The 20588-nt window shown below is 41.6% G+C and overlaps 1 protein-coding gene across 14 annotated transcripts in view; it reads right to left on the minus strand.

The window, feature by feature from the left end:
• Window positions 1-2465: 2465 nt before the first annotated feature.
• Window positions 2466-20588, minus strand: part of ZFPM2 (zinc finger protein, FOG family member 2) — a 448057-nt gene continuing 429934 nt past the window's right edge. For all 14 annotated transcript variants that reach the window (XM_083450430.1, XM_083450426.1, XM_083450428.1 and 11 more), the window contains 3 exons: window positions 8811-9017; window positions 7330-7554; window positions 2466-5984 (listed from right to left, as the gene is read on the minus strand). In XM_083450430.1, coding sequence (XP_083306556.1) covers window positions 3487-5984; window positions 7330-7554; window positions 8811-9017 — 2930 coding nt within the window. In that variant the 3' untranslated portion in view covers window positions 2466-3486. The remainder of the gene's footprint in view (window positions 5985-7329; window positions 7555-8810; window positions 9018-20588) is intronic.

Raw genomic sequence — 20588 nt, forward strand, 5'->3', positions numbered from 1 at the left:
TCCTGTTAGCAAGTAAATCCGACTTGTATCTTTCTCTTTCCCTTGAGAGGAACTAGTTCGTTTTAAATGTGAGGCCTGCACACAATAGCTAACACCTGTCTTTTACAGAAAAAGATTATAAATGTACTACATTTTCTCTTTGTTCTTCTCCCTTAAGAGCTCTTAACTCCATGCCAATATCTCAGTAATCTCATCTTGCTATTAAATATTTGCATACCCAACCTGAAAATGAGAGAGTTAATGGGTGCAGAGAAAAATTGGATATATTCTATCCATTTATAAAATTTCCTATCTGTCCTTGGAGATGTGGAATTCTGGATTAATCACCCTAGAATAGCCATGGGAGCAAAGAATATCATTAGTTTAAAAACTCAGCTGGCTTCACTTATAGAGGATATTGCATGATAAATTTTAAGCTGGTGCTTACACAGTGGCCCAGTGGGAATGGAAAATGTTATTTCCCCCTGAAGCTATTCGTCCACCCTGCACAGCATCAGAGATGTTCACAACTAAGGATAGCAGCTCAAGAATTAAGAACACTTTCCCAAGGGAAATTGCAGTGGGTGTCTTTACACTTTGTTCTTTAAATAGCAGAGTCCAGTTTGCCAGATTGCTGAGAGGCTGAAACAATTTTTCCGCAAAGAAACAATGGGCTTCTTTTAGTTTTCCCTCCAATGCATGGTTTTTGTACCTGGAACACCTGCTCATATTTCACAAATCCAATTCCTTGTCCTTTAAGCATCATTGGCAGGTTACCCCATACCTGCTCCTGCCCTCTGCTTATGTCTGATGGTATCCTGTAATTCAAATAATAGAGTCTCCTGTTTTGAGGTTCAGGTTCCTGTGGCTCATATCTCAGTCCAGGAAGGTGGAATGATACAAGGTGGGCAGACGTCAGGCCTGCAGAATCTGCTTTGGTTTTTTATTAGATCTCCAGGACCTACCCACCAGAGCCTAGTGCAAAATTCATGCCCAATGAAGAATGAAGTTGTTCTGATTACCAGAACTGAACAGAGCTTATAGTCCTTCCACACAAAAATTTGATCCTGGTATCCCAAGTTCTTCATTTCAGCAGTTTAATCTGAACAGGTGAAGGACTAGGGCTATTTAAAAAAAAGTGTCGGAATGCTTGCTAATCTTACTACAAATCACTCCAATGATCTACTGATAGATTCAGATCTACATTTTCCCCATTATCCTTCCAGCTGTAACATTATATAACTGAACCTTGTGAATGTAGGGTTGTCGCATGGTTCTGTTTTGTTTCTTAGATAAACTCCGCAAATTCACCCGTATTTCCGTAGGAGGTTTTTAAAGCCATACACAAAGTACCTTACATGGCGGTGCCCCATTTTGTGCTCCTAAACTGTAAAGAAGCTGCCTATTAAAGGCTTGAATACCACAAACCATTTCTAGGTTAATCCAAATTGGGTTAGCAGTCACCATTTCAAGGTGTATGATGGCTACACTTAGAATTCAAGAAACTGGTCTAGGATGGAATAAATTGAACAGTTTACTGAGGTCTGAGGAGAGGAAAGAGTGGTCATAGATCCCAAGGCTTCAGCTGTGGCCCATATGTTGCTGGATTCCCATTGGCTGCAGCCAGCATGGCCCATGGTCAGGATAGTGGCAGTTGCAGCCCAGGCACATCTGGAGGGAGTCAGGTTTCCCACCTCTGCTCCCCACAATAATGAAACTGGAAAATTATTGGTGTGTAATTTGCTAAGGTTATGGTGCTTACGCCACCTATCTCATTATTAACCCCTTGACCGAGTTTGAGCTGAGTTCTAGATCCGACAGGTGTGTGCTCCTGGGTTTGTGGGTGCTCAGTGCACCTGCTGAGCTTTGCATGGATTGGGCTTTAGCAAGGTGGTACAAAAGCAAGCTGATGCAAATTAGGGGGAAGGACCTGTAGCTCACTGGTAGAGCAGCTGTCTTGCATGCAGAAGGTTCTAGATTCAATCTCCAGCATCTCTAAGTAGGGCTGGGGGAAAACTTGCTTCCTTAAAATGCTGGGAAGCCACTGTGAACCAGCATGGGCAGAACTGAGCTAGGTTGGCTAAAGGTGTAACTTGGTATAAGACAACTTCCTATGTTCCCAACACACTATTTATGTCCGTTTTCAGTGATATACTTGAAGTCAACATGGAACTTCAGTATATGTGTCACAACCCTTTCAGTGTGCCTTGGTGAGAATGGAACTCAATTCAGGGAGATGAGTATTTTCTAGGGTCCACCACTCACTGAGCGAATTACGTGGCTTAAGTGACTGGGACCAGAAATACTCCTTTCCTCAACAGCTTTAGATTGCTCATCCCCCTCCTTATATGTTGTTTGATGGGATACTGTCATGGGACACAGACCCTCTACAATCGAATGTGTTGTTGATACATTCCACACATGCCCCCCCCCCCAATGAATATACTAAGAAGCCCTTGCAAATGAATGAATTACTGCCAGGCCAGTTTGACGATGTGGAATTTTATTCCATCCATATACATGCATAGTAACAACATTTGTTGAGAAATTATTTCTATCAGAAGTAGAACATTATCTCTGTGATCACCAGTTGCAGTATTGCTACTTTTATATTTAAATATATCTTATAAATGAATTAGATTCATACTTGCAGCATTGAGTTAAGGTTTTCATTTTGACTGTGCCTTTCAAAAGATAAAACTGATAGATATGACCTCATTACTTACAATACTGCTTCCAGTAATTTTTGTTCATTCTTTATAAAGTATTGCATTTAACAGCAAAGGTTTAAAAATCGAGACAGAGATGCATCAGCAAAAGAAAATACAAGTACTATACAAGGGGGGAAATTGCCATCTTCGTTTTAACGGACGTTTCGGGTTAAGAAAGTAGACAGAAACATACTGCTACATACAAATGCAAAGCCTAGTGACTAAGGTACTGTATCTGCTAAAATATAAAGTGCAAATTGAGCCAAATTCTTCTTTTTAATAAAAAAAATTGAAATTGAAATTTTAAGGCGAACTTTACAGCATAGTTGAAACGTTTTGCAAGTTATATTTTAGCATCTACATATATCTGCAATAGCATATAAGGGGGGAAAAATCAGGATACACAGGTGCTTTTGAAGCTATTTCTAAAATGCTTTTCCGTATAGTTTGTGACTATTTTCTTTAAAATCTACTATACAGTGCAAACCATATGTGCTACACAATAACTATACAATAACATTACAAATGACTTTAATATAAAGTTGTTGTTGTTTCTTTTTAAATAAAAAATAAACTACAGCTATGAATACTGCTGGTAAAATAAATTAATTGTTTTGAAAATGGCACCAAGAATACACTTTACTAATGGACTGTAATGGAAGTACACCTTTAAAGTCTTTAACTCAGCAATGATGAATTAAAGCCTGATTGTCCAGAAGTATTACAAACAGCTCTCTTTCAGACTTGTATGGAACAATATGCTAAACACAGGTACCAAAGGTGGGGCCAAATGCTTTCATTTGACGTGTTCTGCTGCGTGTGACGAGCAATAAAACTTCTTATGAGTTATAAAGTTTGATAGGTTGTTGAACTGGATGTCACACAGGCGGCAATACTTTCCACTGGTGGGTGCCGGAGTGGACCCATTCACGCCTTTTGCTATACTAGACAACTGTTCTTCTGCTGCAGGAATGGTTGGAGAGACGTTTTCATTGGCAGCTAAAACGTTATCAGAGGCCCAAGATGGAGATTTGTGCCCATCTTCATGCTGCTGGGTGTTCTGGGAAATGTTCTCCTGCTGAGGGTTTGCCGCAGGCCTTTCCTCCTGTTTCAGTCCGCCGTTCACTATAACCATGCCTCTGTTTTTTGGCAGCAATGGCAGAGACTCTTTCTTCTGGACTGGGCACCCATTGGAGGGGGTCTGGCCCTTCAGGGAATCACCTTCTGCATTGGTACTTTGATCTGCATCGTTGTTGTGAACGGCAAGGGAACTAGAAATGTAATCGCTTGGCTTTATTCCATAATATGGAGAAAGCTGGTCTGCTCCTTTAGCTTTCTTTATTGCTCCTGGATAAAGGCATTGTGGAAGAAACAAATGTTTGTTTTCTTCCTTTGTAGCAATGAGCTGGGCAGCTTCACTGAAGACCTTAAGTCCTTGAAGAGTTGCTAAGTGCGTAGAAAACAAGTTTCCGTTGGGAGAAGGCTGTTTCGAGCTCCCGTTTTTCTCACATTTGATTATGCTCCGTTCGTAACTGACCTCGGGGCTGTTCCGTTCGCTTTCTGGGTTTTGAAACACTTTGCCGTCAAGCTGCCCCATTTCGTTACGCTGATGCACAGTGACGGGGCAGAAATTCTGCTTATGCGCCAGGTAATTCTCTACCTTGTTAAAACTGATCTTGCATACTGTGCATTCGTGGTAGTCCAGCAACCTTTTGGGGGAAGCAGATGTCCTATCAGACTGGGACAAGCATTTTTTGCTGAGATCGATAGGTACGTCCATCTCCAAGCAAGAAACGGTGGAATGTGGCGTGTCGCACTTTGAGGCCGGGATGCATTTGTTGATGGACAGCGATGTTTCTAAGTGCTTTGAGACTATTCCTGGAAAGATATCGCAGCGTGGGTGGTAGCACTCCCCGAGGCCATCTGTCGGCTCTTGAGAAGATGTGCATGGGTTGGGGAGATTAGCCACTTCAAGAAAACGCTGCTGGACTAGCTGTGGCCTCTGCTCTTGTTCCGGCAGGCACATCTCATACATCTTCCTTCGCTTGCGTGTGCGCATCGTCCTCTGCATGGCAGGCACTTTGTTGGAAGCAGACCTTTTCAAGGGAGGATCGTGACGTGTGGCACAATAATACTGCTTGTGGACCATATAAGTTTCATGCCTACTGAAGGTAATATTGCAAGCTTCGCACGTGGTTTTGTTGGGATCACTTTCTCCTTCAATTAAAGGAGTAGCCGTTGAGTTCTTGCTATCGGAAGGTTTCCCGTTCATTTTCTCATCAGTGTTGGCAGCACCAGCCAGCTTTTTCACCTGTGAGGAGAAGTCCTTTTCATGCCCCTTACTGTTTGGACCAATCATGTCTAATACAGTGGAGGAGTTGATGCAGGAAGCCTGAAGGAGCTGATTCTCTGGGTCTGAAGTGTGAGGCGTACTACTCAAAATGTTGATAGAATTTTGGCCATTGTTGGGGCTCACAGCCTCCGGCATTTTTTCCGAAACACTGCCAAAATCTGGCGACTTTGCCATTTGCTGCCATCGACTGCTGCAGTAATGCTTTTTGTGCACTAAGTAGTTGTCCAGGTTGTTGAATGTTATGTTGCACTCAAAACAGGTAGCTCCTTTTGGCATGAGCGGACTGTAAATGACGGGGGGATAATTGTTACTTCCATGCCTCAGTCTTCGGTGGACCAACTCGGACATTTTGGCTAAAATCTCAGAGGCCTGAGGAACAACGGTGATGTCCTGGGGAAAAGCAAACTGAGAAAGAAAAGGTCCCATTGGAAAAGAAGGACCCAGGTTAGGCTGGACTGGGGAGGAGGCAAGCCTTGGGCTAGATGGCTCAGATTTTATTTTTGTGTAGGAAAAGCTTTGCTTATTTGTGACAGGCTGTGTTTCTGGCCTCTGATTTGGAAGGAAAAGGGGAGTCTTTTTTTCACATTTGTCGAGCTCGGTGTCAGAACTTGCATCCTTTGTCTGCATTGTCTTTTGGCTTTGGGAGCCGTCATTCCTGTTCAGCAGATCTGCAGTTGCCTGCAAAGTCTCTTCGTTGCCACTTGGAGAGTGTTCAGTATCACTTTCTCTCTGAAGTTTGTTGCCAGAGACATGTAGATCTTGGTGCTGCTGCAGCTCCCTCTGAGTTTGGAAGCCAAAATGGCAGTGTGTGCATCGAAAGGCAGCTTGAGTGAGATGTGAGAACAGGTGCTGATGGAAGTTAATCACGGAGTCTGCGGTGTAGTTGCAAACTGTACATTTCAGGCTAGAACCGGAGGGAAGAAATTCTTCCATTTTTACTCCTGCAAAAGGGGTAAGAACAAAAAAACAAAACCAACAAGTTAATTTGAGTCTTTTGACCGCCGGAATATATTTAACAGAAAGCAATTACTAATCCTTATAAACTTACTTCTGAATTTTATAATGCACACTTCACATTCCCAGGGCAGTTACAAAAGCGTGTGTGTGTGTGTGTGTGTGTGTGTGTGTGTGTAGATAGATATATAGATGATAGATGATAGATAGATGATAGATATAGATAGATAGATAGATGATATAGATGATAGATAGATATGAATGAGATGTGAGTGTCTTAGTGAGTGCTTACTAAGTTAGTCATAGCAGGTTACCCACGGGCCCTTTCTGCTAGCCAGACTGAATAAGGCAAAAGAGCACCCAGAAAAGCATTGCTAGATGAAATTCAGTGGATGTCTTTCCTTTGCTACCATCAGAACCACAGGACATTTTTGAAGCTGGACTTTTACCTATATTTGGCCAGATTCACACAGAGTTTTCCACTACCTGCATTCAGGCTGCGTTATTGCCCCCAGTAAGATGAGAAGGCTTGAGAGCAATCATGGCAACCACCCAAGCCATGTCTGCATCATATAAACCAATTAGGGTTTCAAGAGCCATGCCAACAGAAAACTCTTATGATGAATCCCTTAAATTCCATCACATACATCCTGTCACCCAGGGGCTCACAATCCTGATATGTCCACCACCCCAACAGCAGAGAGAAGCAGCAAATGAAAGCCTAAACCTAAGTAGAATTTTTTTTTGGCCATGACACGTGGACCACAGAAATCACCCATATGCTGGTCAGTGCAGAACACTATGTGGTGGCTGGCCATGTGGAGACATTCTGTGACCATGAGTCACACCAGGACAAAGGACATTCAGCATGGACTTTTGAGACCCTTTCCCCTTCATCCCAGACTCTAAGCCTGGCAGTCTTCAAGGCAAGGTCCGACCCCACCTTTATCAGCCTTATGGGGATAAGAGCATGATGCTATGCAAACAGCTTATCTCAATGACAGCACCAGTCCCAGGACTACCATTTAGTTAAGGCTTAAGTTCTGACATTCATATCACCTAACAAGCACCCGTCATATCATGAATGGCTTTTGCCTCGTCTGATCTTCCCATTTAGTTCAGAAAAAGGTAGGACAGTTGTGATACTTTAATATCTTAAACAGAACAGGTGATTACTGCAGCATAAGCCAGTAATCACTGAGTTGAGTGCTTGTGGCTTCACCTTTTTTTACAACTTCTCATGGGCACGTTGCTAAAAAGGAGGGAAAAAAAGAATTAAGTTTGAAATGTCTTAAGGAAAGCTGACTCCAGTGGAGCAAATATTTCACTTACCACTGTGAGAATTCAGATGAATTTCCAGGGCCCTTGCGTTAGAGAAGCTTTTGGTGCACTGTGGAAAAGGGCAGATGCTGGATATCTGCTGAACGCTGTCGTCATTCTCCTCCGAAAGCTGAGCTCCTTCCCGTTGCCTCCCGCTGCAGTAGTACATGAGGTGAGCCTGCAGATTTCTCTCGCTCCGATACCAAATGCCACAAGATTTGCAGGGGAATATGTCCTCTACAAGGGAGGGGGTAAAACAAACCAGGTGTGAGTAAGCCATAGTTTACTCCTGCCGACAAGCCTTAGTCCAACAAGTTTAAGCTGCCTGATCTTCTTATTTTAAAAGTACCCATTTAACAGCAGGGTGGCAGCATAGTGCATGATGAATAAACAACACAGAACAGCTCAAAGGAAACCAGGTGCGAGAAGTAATTCCTCACCCCCTCTTTTGTTTTGTTGTAAATTCTGGGTCTGGGCATCAATACGAAATATACACAGCTCACTTATCTAACAATTATCTTTCATGTTCTCTGCAGTTGGAGTCAAGAAAACAGGTACGCAGCCTGTGTGTATTATACATTCATGTATTTTCTTTCCCTCTCCCCTGGTAGCCAGATTAGGGAACCATTCAAGTGGAACCTCAATCAGAAAATATTGTGTAAAATTTTTCCCAAGGAAACAAACAAACAAACAGGTCATTGGCTGTGAGAACGGTAGAATTTAGTTGAAGAACTTAATCCTCCATTGACGGGAGGGGGTCAAAGATTAAAAGCAGGAACTTACCACACACACAAACCTAGCATGCCAAGGAAAAGGCTAAGCCAAGATCCTTTCACCGATATCTGGTTTTCTAAGCAGAGGGAGTGATTTATTTGGAAGAGCATTCTATCGTAAAGCACACCTGCCAGCACAATGCGGCCCAAATCCAGGATGCCATCTTCTGGGTCCACACTCCCAGGGGAGTCATGTGACCCATGCAAGATCACAGCCCCCAAAAAGCGCTTTTGGGGGGCAGTGCTCTTGTGTGGCGCCCCAAAATGCGAGGTTTTTTTTGGTGCCAAGCCCCCCAAAAGTGCAGCCTGAAATTGCAAGAGATCGCAGCAGTCATTTTGGCTGCTGTTCTCTCACAAGAAAAAATGGGATGTCACATTTTTTTCTGGGGCAGATGATTCTGCAATCTCATCTTCAGAAATACAGCTTAGGACAGCGGTAGCCAATGGTGTGCCCTCTAGATGTTACTGGACTCGAACTCCCATCATTCTTAACTATGCTGGCTGAGGCTGATGGGAGTTGGCATCCAGAAACATGGCACCACATTGGCCCACCCATGGTCTAGGAACCTGGTAATCTGTGTTTTTTCCTGGCTTGAAAGCCTATGCTGGTGAATTCAGAGAAATGCTAAGCCCAACAGATAGGTGTTGTTAATGTGATGTGGTAAGCATACAGCAATGTTTAAATAATGGTTTAGATATAAATTGTACTAGACCACTCACTATTGACGATAGCTGTAGGCAAAATGGATGCCATAGCGGCTTGTTGAGGGAGCAATTGTATCGAGTCCAACAATCGAGCAGGATACATCCCCTCGGTAAGAGTCATCTGACTGGCAGCTTGTAGCCTTGAGTCAAAATCCACAACGAAGGCAATGAGCTCTTCACCCTCGGCAATGGCTTTTGTCGTCGTGCACCAAAGCTGGCCTCCTGTGCAGAAAACACACACAAAGACAGAAATGCTTAACGGGCAAACGTAATATTGTGCAGCAGCACCGTGTTCTGCTTAGGGGAGCTGCATTTTGCTGGGGAAAGATGGAAACCCTTTGCCTTTAAGTCTCTCTTTCTGTTTTTACGGGAGTGTTGTGCCATGCTTTGAGGCAGCCATGCTGAAAACATCGCCAGAAGCGGCACAAGCGATACCGCAAATGAATGGTAGGCAACACCTCTTTAACTCTTCCGCAATCCATTGTCTCAAACGCAGCGCTACGTCTTGAAGAAAGTGGACATTCCTAGAATGTCAGTATAGATATATATTTGTTTTCATTGGTTGCTATCCAGATTTTTTGTTCAACTTCCTCTCCATTCCACAAATCATATTACCATCTGTATACGCATGTATTAAGTAAAATATATGTGCATTCCAAGGGACTATCCATAAGCAAACAAATAATACCCCACTGCAAAACATGGTTCAGATACCCTCATAAAGTCATTTTTAATGCTTGCTGGGATTTGCTGCCATCTGTCTCCAGGGGGGAATCCTTTATGCAATAATATACATGCATCATTGCACTGGCTGTCCCAGTGCCCACTGAACTTCCTGTTCAGATATGCCAAAGATGTGTTTCATAAAGCCCTATTCAAACAGTGGAGCTTGGCTTAAAAGGAAAACTTTCTTCAAAGAGTGAGATATACTACAGCTCTGTGCTGCAAGTGTCACGTGGGAAAGCATTAAAAAGAAAATTAACTATGCAAGTAATGCACTAATGTATTGAATGTGATAGTGAATGCTCATTTATTTAACATGTTTAGACAGGCAGAGCACTTATATTTGTGTTATCTCTACTCTCAGGCCTAGATACATATCCAGTACAGTTATGGCTAAAATAATGTCACATACTTTACATGTTATAAAGCTTTTTCTGTTATAGGTTTTGTATATATAGCAAAAGCTATATGCTGTATTAATTAGGCAAGAAAAAAGGCACACACACACAAACACAACCGGGTACCCATTTTGATAAGTAATATTGCTGTGTTTATCTTTCAGCATAACTGCCTTTTCAACTACACTTCATTCCCCCCCCCCTTCCTCAAAGAGATTACAGTTTTAAAACAACTTGTTGCAAAAATCTGGTGGAAGAGATAACAACAGTGTATGATATGCAACAGCTAAATAGAAGAATTAGGACATTGTTTTGGAGGAATCTTGGACAATTAATTAATCCAGTCCTATTAGCTTTCAAAGATGAGAAAACAAAACAGCATCACTCACAATATGTTTCAGAGGGGGAAACCAAGGCAGGGCTCCTAGACCACAAAGTGATGCAGAAGTTTCAAAGCAGGGAAAAGTTTTTCCACATTCACTCTTTGCTAGGAATTGCAGCAGGATTTGGCCACAACTACTGGAACCAAATGTATTATGGCCATTATAATCCAAAGATTTGGAGCACTCCAAGTACCGAAAGCTACTTTCACAGTGGCAATTTATTGCTGGGGGTGGGGGGTGGGGAGCCAAGTTCTTAGGGAAGTCTTGAAAGCAGAAAAAATAATGCAGAATAAGAAGATGCTGACAATTTAGTTACTTCGAATCATTTACTGTGATTGTTGAATTATTATGTTTCTTTCATGTACAGAATACACACAACCCTGAATAAGGACAAAAACCTGTTTTTTGAAGCCCTGAACATTTACAGCGCGGGTGTTAAGTTTTCAAATTATTCCCCTAAAATAAATTATGTTTCCATATTGATGCTAAGCAGTTTATACTGTTGGTGAAGAATTTCATCAAGTGGTACAACTCCGGGTCTCAAGAGAAAGGCTATACACCAGTGCTAACACAGGCTGAACGCTCCGTCACAGTGTGAATTTTCAGTTTATTTTTATTTTTTTGTTTTAATCAGAAGACCACACACACACACACAATAGACAATAGGAGGCTCCTGTATACCTCTTTTGTAGTATGTTTTCTTGCCTGGCTGCTCAATGATGGTCTGTATGGAGCTACAATTCGACATACTGTGCTGGGTGCTTCATAGAATCATCGAGGACCTACTTATTACTTGAGTTTATTTATTTATTTACATTAAAATTGTACACCACCCTATGCCCGCCCGCAGATCTCAGAGCAGCCCACAACATAATTCTACCCTCCTTGAGTTAGGATCCTTCTTTTATTTGGTGCTTTCCATCTGCCCAGCATTTTGTCATTATTTCGAAAACCAGGCATGGAGTTGGCACCTGAGATCGTATCTCCTGTGCATTTAAACAATCTGAAACAACGAGATGGGAAGCCGCAGCTACTCTGATTCTTATTCTATAGGTTCTCTTCCTGTCACACCCCCCCCCCATACACACACTTGTGCCCCTCCTGTATTTCTGCTTTAGTCAAAATGAGGGTGAGGAAGGAACAGGTGGAATGGAGTGGGGGGAAGAAACAGCTGCTGCTTTTATTGCTTCAAAGGGCATGATCTCAGAGTAGGCACTGGCAGTCTAAACTTGAGGCAGTAATTAATTCAGTTTGCATCACATGGAAGTGCTATATTTGGATACCATTCTTTTCTCTTCCTCCCATTTTGTTTTTGTTTTGTTTTTTAACCCCTTTGGTGTTCCACCAGTGCGACTACCACCTTTTCAGAATAAACAACTTTTTTAAAAAATCTGTACAAAAGGTGGCCCAGCCTGCCTGTTTTTGTAATGTTTATGAGCTGGGCTCTTGTGGAAACAGATCTGGTTCCTAACAGGAAGCTTTTAAACGACCCTCACAATTGCTGTCAAAGCTGCAGCAAATTTGTACTGTAAATTCTGAAAGTAAAGAACAGAATCACAGTTCAAATTTGATTTTATTTTTTTTAATGGAAATTCATGCTTCTGTTACAATCAGTTGCCTTAAATATCTCTGAATCTTGCCAATGTTTCCACATTCTTTTTTCTATTATTTATGGAATCAGTGCCTGCAGAATGTCATTCAGACTTTTGCCGATAAACTCTAATTAAGATTAAAACAAGTCCATTGGAAAAGATCCCATCATTTGCAAACATGATAAACGAAAGAAGCACTCCCTACTTGTCAACTGGAACCATTCAATAGTCTAACAGTTACTAGGCTATAACACTGACAAAGGTTTGATTATATTGTATGGCCTTACCTATAAGGTACTGTATAAGAAAAATGTATCTCATGTAAAAGCACATAACTTCAGCCCTGCTAGCTGAAATCCATGGCTCCTCACAATGGCAAAAGCTCTGGTTAATAACTATACAATGCACTGCAAAAAAAACAAAACAATCTATGAGATGCACTATGATTGATGCAGATTTCTTTTTTTGATAACAAGAAAATTCAAGCAGGAAAGAGCTGTAAACCACAGAACTATACCTGGGCTCTTCAAAAAGGAACCTGGCTCAGCATAATATATAGATGTGGGAAATGGAGGCAATGAAACCCTTACTCAAGAGATAGAGAAATATGCACATTCTGATCCAAAACACATTAGAAAAGGACAGCTTGGTTTACACTGTGGCCTGGTTGCTTCTCGAACTGCAAGTATGGGCATAGCTCCATGTGGCTAGCGGTTTGTGTGAAGCAACACTACACAGTTCTGCAGCAGTTTCAACCTTTGTGATGCAGCACAGTTCACATGACAAAACGCAAAAGGATTGTCATTTCAGGGTTCAGTCCAGTGTCTGAACTGGCAGATAAGATGTACTCATTGGTCTTCATTTTCACATCTTGTGCCCAGTTCAGAGGCTTCTCCTATAGGGATGGGAGATGCATTTTGCACAAGAAAAGGTTTTCCCCATGACATCTAAGTTGGGTCCATCTTGCCTGTACAACCATCACGCAGGGCTGTCCCCAACACTGGACTCCACAAGGAAGGCTGCTTGAACAGCAACACGTGCAAAACTGTGTGTGGGGAAAAGTACGGATCAGAAGTATTCTGGTCGCAATCACTGTAACTGACAAGGGCGATGTAGCAAACATGGTTACAAATAAAAACAAGAACCTATTCTGACAATGCCTCCTCCCTCATTTGCAATTAATTCCTACAGATAATTTATTGAAACAATTCACCTGCATTTGCAATTTTGATACTATTTGCTCGCTTTAAGAGCAATCCAAAATGCAAGGACTGCATACAGTCATTGCTTTTAAAAGAGCATTCCCTGCTGTCTCCAGTTGGGAAGTTTCCCTTCAAAATCAGTAGTGCCATATGGCTTCCGATTAGTCCGTCTATTGCTTTTATCAGCACCGGCATTCCAGGGGGAATTGCTAAAAATAGTTTAACTTCCCTCCTAAGACAAAGGCAGTGGCAAAATACAAGACAGACCCGCTTTCCTGGAATTCGGGTATCTTGGAGACAGTCAGCTCTGGATCTCTTCTTTCTTGATGGTTGTATGAATTCACGCTCCACCCTCAAACCGTGCTTTGATATGCTACTTGAAATGGGACTCTTGCTATGTGAGCATACGATATATAGATGTTTACCAAGAAAAAGTTGCTCTTGAAATTCAGTTTGGTTGATATTTATTCTCAGCAAACAGCCTACTGCGCAACCACGTTATGCAGATTCCTCCCTCCTCCCTTCTGCTTCTAATTTGTGTGTGTAATGCCTTCGACTGTCACTGCGGTAGAAGCAGAAGTGTCCATTTCCTGTGTACATATGTTTTTGTGAAGGAGGGTCAGAAGAGTATCGGAGCTCATTGAATCGACAACTTGCATTAGTCTACAGACTTAAAATGACACCCAGGCACAGCCAGACTCACTGCAATCTGAATTAATAGCTTCTATTTTGTGAAAAATATTTTTTTTTAAAGCAGCCCTGAGAATAATATGTTTATTTGCATCCGCGCCTTTTTAAGTATTTAAAGGGAATTCACAAACCTACAATCAGATATTTCCCATGGGAAGGTGAGTGCCTTCTCTCGACTAGCTAGAACAATGTCCCTGTGCCAAAGAACATCCCAGTTAATACCTACTAGGTGCGAGTCCGGATCACCGGGTTTTGACATTAACAGAGAGCGTATATCTATATGTAGCCACACTGTTTAATAAGGAGGGGGGGGAAATATAATAAATTCAAATCCAATACTGTTGAAATTCTTGACAGTAGAGTAGTGCAAGGAATAGAACTTATAAATTATGTGTGCCCCTTTTTTGAAAAATGCTTTGGAGGTTTCTTTGTGCATTTGCAAATACAGTAGGAATATGAGGTATTGTGTGGTTCCTTCTGCACAGTACCTGATAAAAGAATAAAGAGCTTTGACATATTCTTAAAACAATAGAGGAATTAAAGAGAAACAATGGGCCAGCTGCTTCATTAATACAATCAAAAGGGAGCCCAGCGCAGAGGAGTCCAGATAATTAAGCACTACTCTTTTAGACCTTCTTTCTATAATAAAATTGCTTAAAAATTTATTAACTACTTCACAGTTGTTAGATAGATCTGTGCACTTGTTTATTTGGGTTGATTAATGCCTTTTCAGTATTCTCCAACATGCCAACTCATGGTTTATACAAGTTTTTGAATAAAATAATGTAAGGAAAAAACCGATAGGGATCTGCACCATACACAGCAATAAATCAAAGGCATTTTGTGAACAGTCTTTCCTGTTGCTAAACAATTCTCAACATTTTTCACTTGTATATGTACCTCCTAAATATTCCATGGGACATCTGTTCCCCCCTCCTCCATATATTTATCTGAATGGCCCATTCACATAGAGGATATCAGCAACAGTTCATGTAAATTCACACTTCTATGAAATTAATGGAGAGGGTTTCCTGTATTACATTAGGATTAATGAGATGATATCCCATAATTTCCCAGTAATTTTTCCTTGTTTACGATCAAAGGATGTTGTCAAATGATACTCAACCTCTAATCTTAGCTCCTGCATATACAAAGTCTACCACCTTTTAGTGGCAGGCAATGTAGAAACTGGTATGATTATGCTCTGTCCAGCACAGCGCCATTTGTCTCTCACATGCCCAATGACAAATCCAATATATTTATTAGTATACTGTAATGGAAATATTATTATTACGCATGTGTGAAGCAAGATGAAAAGGACCACACAACATAGTATTGTAGAATGGATTCACTCTTACTGTACTGATCACCTTTGAGGTAGAAAAACTCCATTTTTACTCTTCACACTATAAATACTCAACCATGCATTCACACATTAAGAGAACAAGCTGCCTTTTCTTATTTTTTGTGTGGATGTGGGCTCTTCTGTGCTACCAGTTTTCATGTCTGTAGCAAGGCAGTCAAGCAGGCACACTGGGCCTCAAAACCAGTAAGATGCTTGCTTGCATGCAAGGGACTGGGTGCAGGCCATCAGGGACTTAGCTTGTTTTCTGAACAGAAAGTCCTCCAAACAGCATCTCAAGTGTTACTCACATAGACATGGTTGGTGCAAGTTTGAACAGCAATATGACATGTAGTGCTACAATTCAGCAAAGGTAAACAAAACAGCCATGGCATGTTCAGAACTCTCACACATGCTTCTCTGGATCATGACCTTGATTTTTTTTACAAGGAGAGAGAGAATAGAATTAATTCAGTAATCCGTTTTTTTCAAACAGTCGCACGTGGCTAAGAAAACACAAAAGTCTTGTATTTGTCATTTTACAAGTTCTTTATTTAGATGCAAAGGGTTGCCTGTTGAAAAAGGTACGTCTTACCACTGCCCAGAAACCCTTCGTGCATAATACTGAAAAGTAGCTTGACAAAATGAGTGGAAGTTGCCCGTCGCTAAAGAGGAACCAAAGTATCTTGCCACGTGTCTTCTAACCTAGTTGGCAGGCTATCTTTTATGATTATAAGGATTTGAGTCTGTGTCTTTCATGTGAGTGCTGGAGTGTAGTAATTAATGTAAAGTTCCACTAGATAGAGACATAAACTACATCAGTGCTCAGAAGAAGGGAATAAAGAATTCACAGGGAAAAAAATAATGTGATAAATTTTATTTGCCTTTCTCCCTTGATTGAGCTGTCACAGCTTATTTACCACAGGGGGAGATAGTTAAACTCGTATTCTTAGAAGTTCTGTGCATCTTAAGAGGCTTATAGGTTTCCTTCTGGGACCTTAGTTCAAATCCTGAGCTAATCGGAGTCAATACACATCTTTCTATTAGGAGGTTGTAAAAATAAAATAAAATAAAGTCTGGTGTGAAATCTCTCCTAGAGGACCAGTGTCCACACTACAAAACTATTAAATATTTGGCACAAATATCAACCTTTCCTTTTAAGCAGCTGAATTCAAGGGGCGAAATTCTCCTACGTCTTCCAAATTTAGGCCTCCTGGTTGGGATTTAAAAGTGACCTTGTTCTGCAAACAGTCAGAAGATGTAGCTTCTTCATTTATCTGACTCAGGGTTGGCCCTCCAGATGTTGTTAGAATCCAACTCCCATCAGTCCCAGCCAGCGAGGCCAGTGGTCAGAGAACATGGGGACTGTAGTCTGGCAGCTACAGCTTCCCCACCCCTGATACAACAACTATGCTGAAGGAAGTGTTTTTCATTACATCCTTGGGCTGGATTGGAATGATTTCTTGCAAGTGTGGATTAAATAGCAACTGCTGGGGTTTAGAACTCAGGTTCCAGGCACTTTGATAACCAAATACTTGGATTGTTTTTATATAGGTGTGCCCAAAGTGTCCACATTTGTCATTACACCTGTGTTGTTGTTGTTTAGTTGTTTAGTCGTGTCCGACTCTTCGTGACCCCATGGACCAGAGCACGCCAGGCACTCCTGTCTTCCACTGCCTCCCGCAGTTTGGTCAAACTCATGCAGGTAGCTTCGAGAACACTGCCCAACCATCTCATCCTCTGTTATCCCCTTATCCTTGTACCCTTCATCTTTCCCAACATCAGAGTCTTTTCCAGGGAGTCTTCTCTTCTCATGAGGTGGCCAAAGTACTGGAGTCTCAGCTTCAGGATCTGTCCTTCCAGTGAGCACTCAGGGCTGATTTCCTTAAAAATGAATAGGTTTGATCTTCTTCCAGTCCATGGGACTCTCAAGAGACCTGTACACCTGTACCCTCTTCCATATTGGAAATACATTTTTTACAATGCCTGGAAGGAAAACGTCACTAACTGTGCCCTTGGGTTGGCCCATGCATTTAAGCAAAGACAGCAAAGGAATCTACATTTATAAAAATAAACATGGAAGCACTTAGGAACATGGGAGGTTTCCATGCACGCCATAGATCTTTCCTGTGCAAGAATTAAATAGATTGAAACAAATGTTTTTTGCACCAATCAGGCGTTTTCTACTTAAAACTGTAAGTTATAAGCCTCTGATGTGAAGAAAGGGATGCCTCTCTCGTCAGATTTTGTGCAGCACCAAGCAGATTTGGCATCATTCTTCTTCCACCATCTCCTGAAACAACCTTTATTACAATGAACAGCATACACTAAGCAATCTACAGGTGCACAGGGGCTGCCTAGCTGAATCCCTGCATGGTCAGCAGGATTTGTAAATGACCAAGGAAAATGTGTTTGCATACCCCCTTCAGGCAAGCTGTCAAAAATCAGGCTGCAGCTGATAAACTGATTATAAAGCTGCTTAAGACTTTGCTTGTAAACAGAAGCATTTATCAACTAATAATTTGCAATAAACTGACGTAACTCCCAGCTGAGCCCCAAACTGTAATTGTCTCTACCATCTGCCTATTAAAATACCATTCTTCATCACGATGCAGGAGCAGACGGGGGAAAATCTCTAGCAACTATGTAAGATACTGGCATGTTACGAATAATCCGTGCAACGATCCGATCTGATTATAACTAATAGGTGCTATAGTATATACCTTTAACTTCCCTTGCTGGGTGGTATTTATTTCCTGAGCACAAAACATGCTTCTTAAGGGAGAAAAACAACAACATTGTAGTCCTCTCATCATATCAACATTTCTCTTTTAGTCACTCTGCAGGAATGTTCTCATAGAAGGTGCCTTCAAGGACAAGTTTGAAAAGAAAGTTCCCCACTTTTCAGACTGTTTGTTTGCTTTAGCATTCTCCATATATTTGCCTCTGAGCCATGCAGTTGGATGCCACTAAACTATTTTGCATGGGAAACGACTGCTATAAGTTTATGGCAAACTGAATCAAACTATACTGCCCTCTGTGAAGTTTGGCCCACTTTTAAAACTGAAACAGAAAATGTGTCAGTTTCAATGCCACTGAATCTGGTTTTTTAAAAAAATCACTGACGCAAATACATTGGGGTAATCTAATAATCTCTTAGCTGTTTTTAATCATCTACAAGTCACAGCAGTTTTGACAGGTGTTGCACAGTTGGGCCAGGAGACATCCTAATGTCAAACATGCCTTCCTTTGTAGTGCCTGAAAGGTATAGCAAGCGTCAGGAACCACGGTGCACAACCGAGTTGGGGGGGGCTCATTCCCTACAAATATTTATTATTAATTTCAAATCATCAAAAAATTTGGATGGCAGAATATTTATTTATTATTTATTTATTTATTTATTATTTATTTCATTTACACCCCTTCAAGGAGCTCGAGGTGATGCACATGCTTCCATTTTATCATCACAACAGCCCTGTGCGGTAGGTTCGGCTGAGAGACAGCGACTGGCCCGTGGTCACCCAGTTGACTTCATGGCTGAAAGGGGATTTGAATAATTGAACTTTCTCTCTGCTGGTTCCTCTCCCGTCAAGGTTTGGGCTTTGGACATGTCTGCCTCAACGGCATGGATGTGAAATCTTACGGGGCCGGAAGCAACAGGGAAGGGAAGGGGGTTTGGGCAGGAGGAGGGGGGAATAATTGGCAGAAGAGGTTAATGAAGGGTTTCAGGCATTCAAGGAAGGGTGCTCCCATAGGCAAACACTTCTCTTCAAATGCTTGTGTTGGCCTTGACCCTGTGAACCGCCATCTCCTTCCCTCCCCATCCTTCTTGTGGGGTGTGTGGGTGTTGTTGTTTTTTCCCTCTGTTCCAAAACTCACTCTTTTGTTTCACAACTATTTTATATTACAACTTAAGTGTATTTCTGGCGACCTAATGTAATACAGTGATACCTCGCAAGACGAATGCCTCGGAAGACGAAAAACTCGCAAGACGAAAGAGTTTTTCATTTTCTGAGTTGCTTCGCAAGACGGATTTCCCTATGGGCTTGCTTCGCAAGACGAAACGTCTTGCGCCTTTTTTAAAAAATCGCCAATGCATTCCTATGCGAAACCGTCAATACACAGTTGTGCTTCGCAAGACGAAAAAATTCACATAACGAAAAAACTCGCAGAACGAATTAATTTCGTCTTGCGAGGCACCACTGTATCTTTTTGTAAACAGTGATCACTTACAAGGGGGCTATAGGAAAAGGGACAACCAGAATGATTGCAGAGGAGAATTGTGTTTCTCTCTCTTTCTCTCTCTCACCTATACAGTGGTACCTCAGGTTACAAACGCTTTAGGTTACAAACACCTCCTATGGGAAACCGTAAATACACAGTGGTGCTTCGCAAGATGAAAAAACTCGCAGAACGAAAAAACTCACAGAACGAATTAATTTCATCTTGCGAGGCACCACTGTACAGTGTAACAGAAAAAGCAAAACGGCATGGCTACAATTTTGGTGAACTTAAGTATACAGAATCCAGAATTCCCTGCACCGTCTGCTTCAAATAATTCATCCTTTTTCATGTCCCAAGGATATTATTTCAGGAGTTTATATTCCAGGCTTTCTGTACGACATTTCAGGCAGGCAGTGAGCATCAGTAAAGGCAGTTCTGCCTTGAACAGATACCTCAAAGGGTCAGCTCTTGTTCCGCGGGGGGACAGTGTGAATGCAGCCATTCATTCTGATGAGCCACAATGGAATTTTACGAACTGTTAAGTGTACACATGTGTGTCTTTGAAGCTGTACAAGGTATTATTACCCTGTGTGCAGCACGCTGCCTGTGTCCATCAAATCCTTTAATTTATGCTTCCTGAAGTTCAAGTTTTCTTTACAGGGGGAGGGAAAGTGAGGAGGAAATTGGCATCCATATGGAAACAGAGGTGCTGAAAAGAAGCAATGTTTTTTTAGCATGACAGTGAGGTGGTTTCCTCCCCCTCCCCCTTTTCTAGCCTTATTGATAGCATAAATTAATCAATGATTTGCGTTTGCTGGTGCTATAGCTCTCCAACATGGAGCAAATCCCTGCCAAAAACACAGTTTGTCCCATGTGCAGCAAAACCAGCCAGATGGTGGAGGGGAGGGCTTATTTCTCCTTACATTAACTTTTCAAAGATAAAGCATTTGATAGCCGCAAAAAAAATAGCAGTTAAGCTGTCAGAACGAAGTCATCAACTTCTTCAACTTCCAAAAATTGCAGGATGTCTGGAAATACAGTTTGGGGTCTGTAGACTGGTGGAGATATAATCTCCCAAATTACTCCCTGACCAGTTGCTTTGTTTGTTTGTTTTAACACCCCCCATCTCCCGAAATGGTGTGAGGATTAAGTTGTTAAATGAAAATAATGCATTGCTTTGATAGGCTAATAAGAATAATTTGATTTATGCTCTTTTCCTTATAATCAATTTGCATATAT

The sequence above is a fragment of the Podarcis tiliguerta genome (assembly GCF_965153285.1).
Source record: "Podarcis tiliguerta genome assembly, chromosome: 7".
Lineage (NCBI taxonomy): Eukaryota > Metazoa > Chordata > Lepidosauria > Squamata > Lacertidae > Podarcis > Podarcis tiliguerta.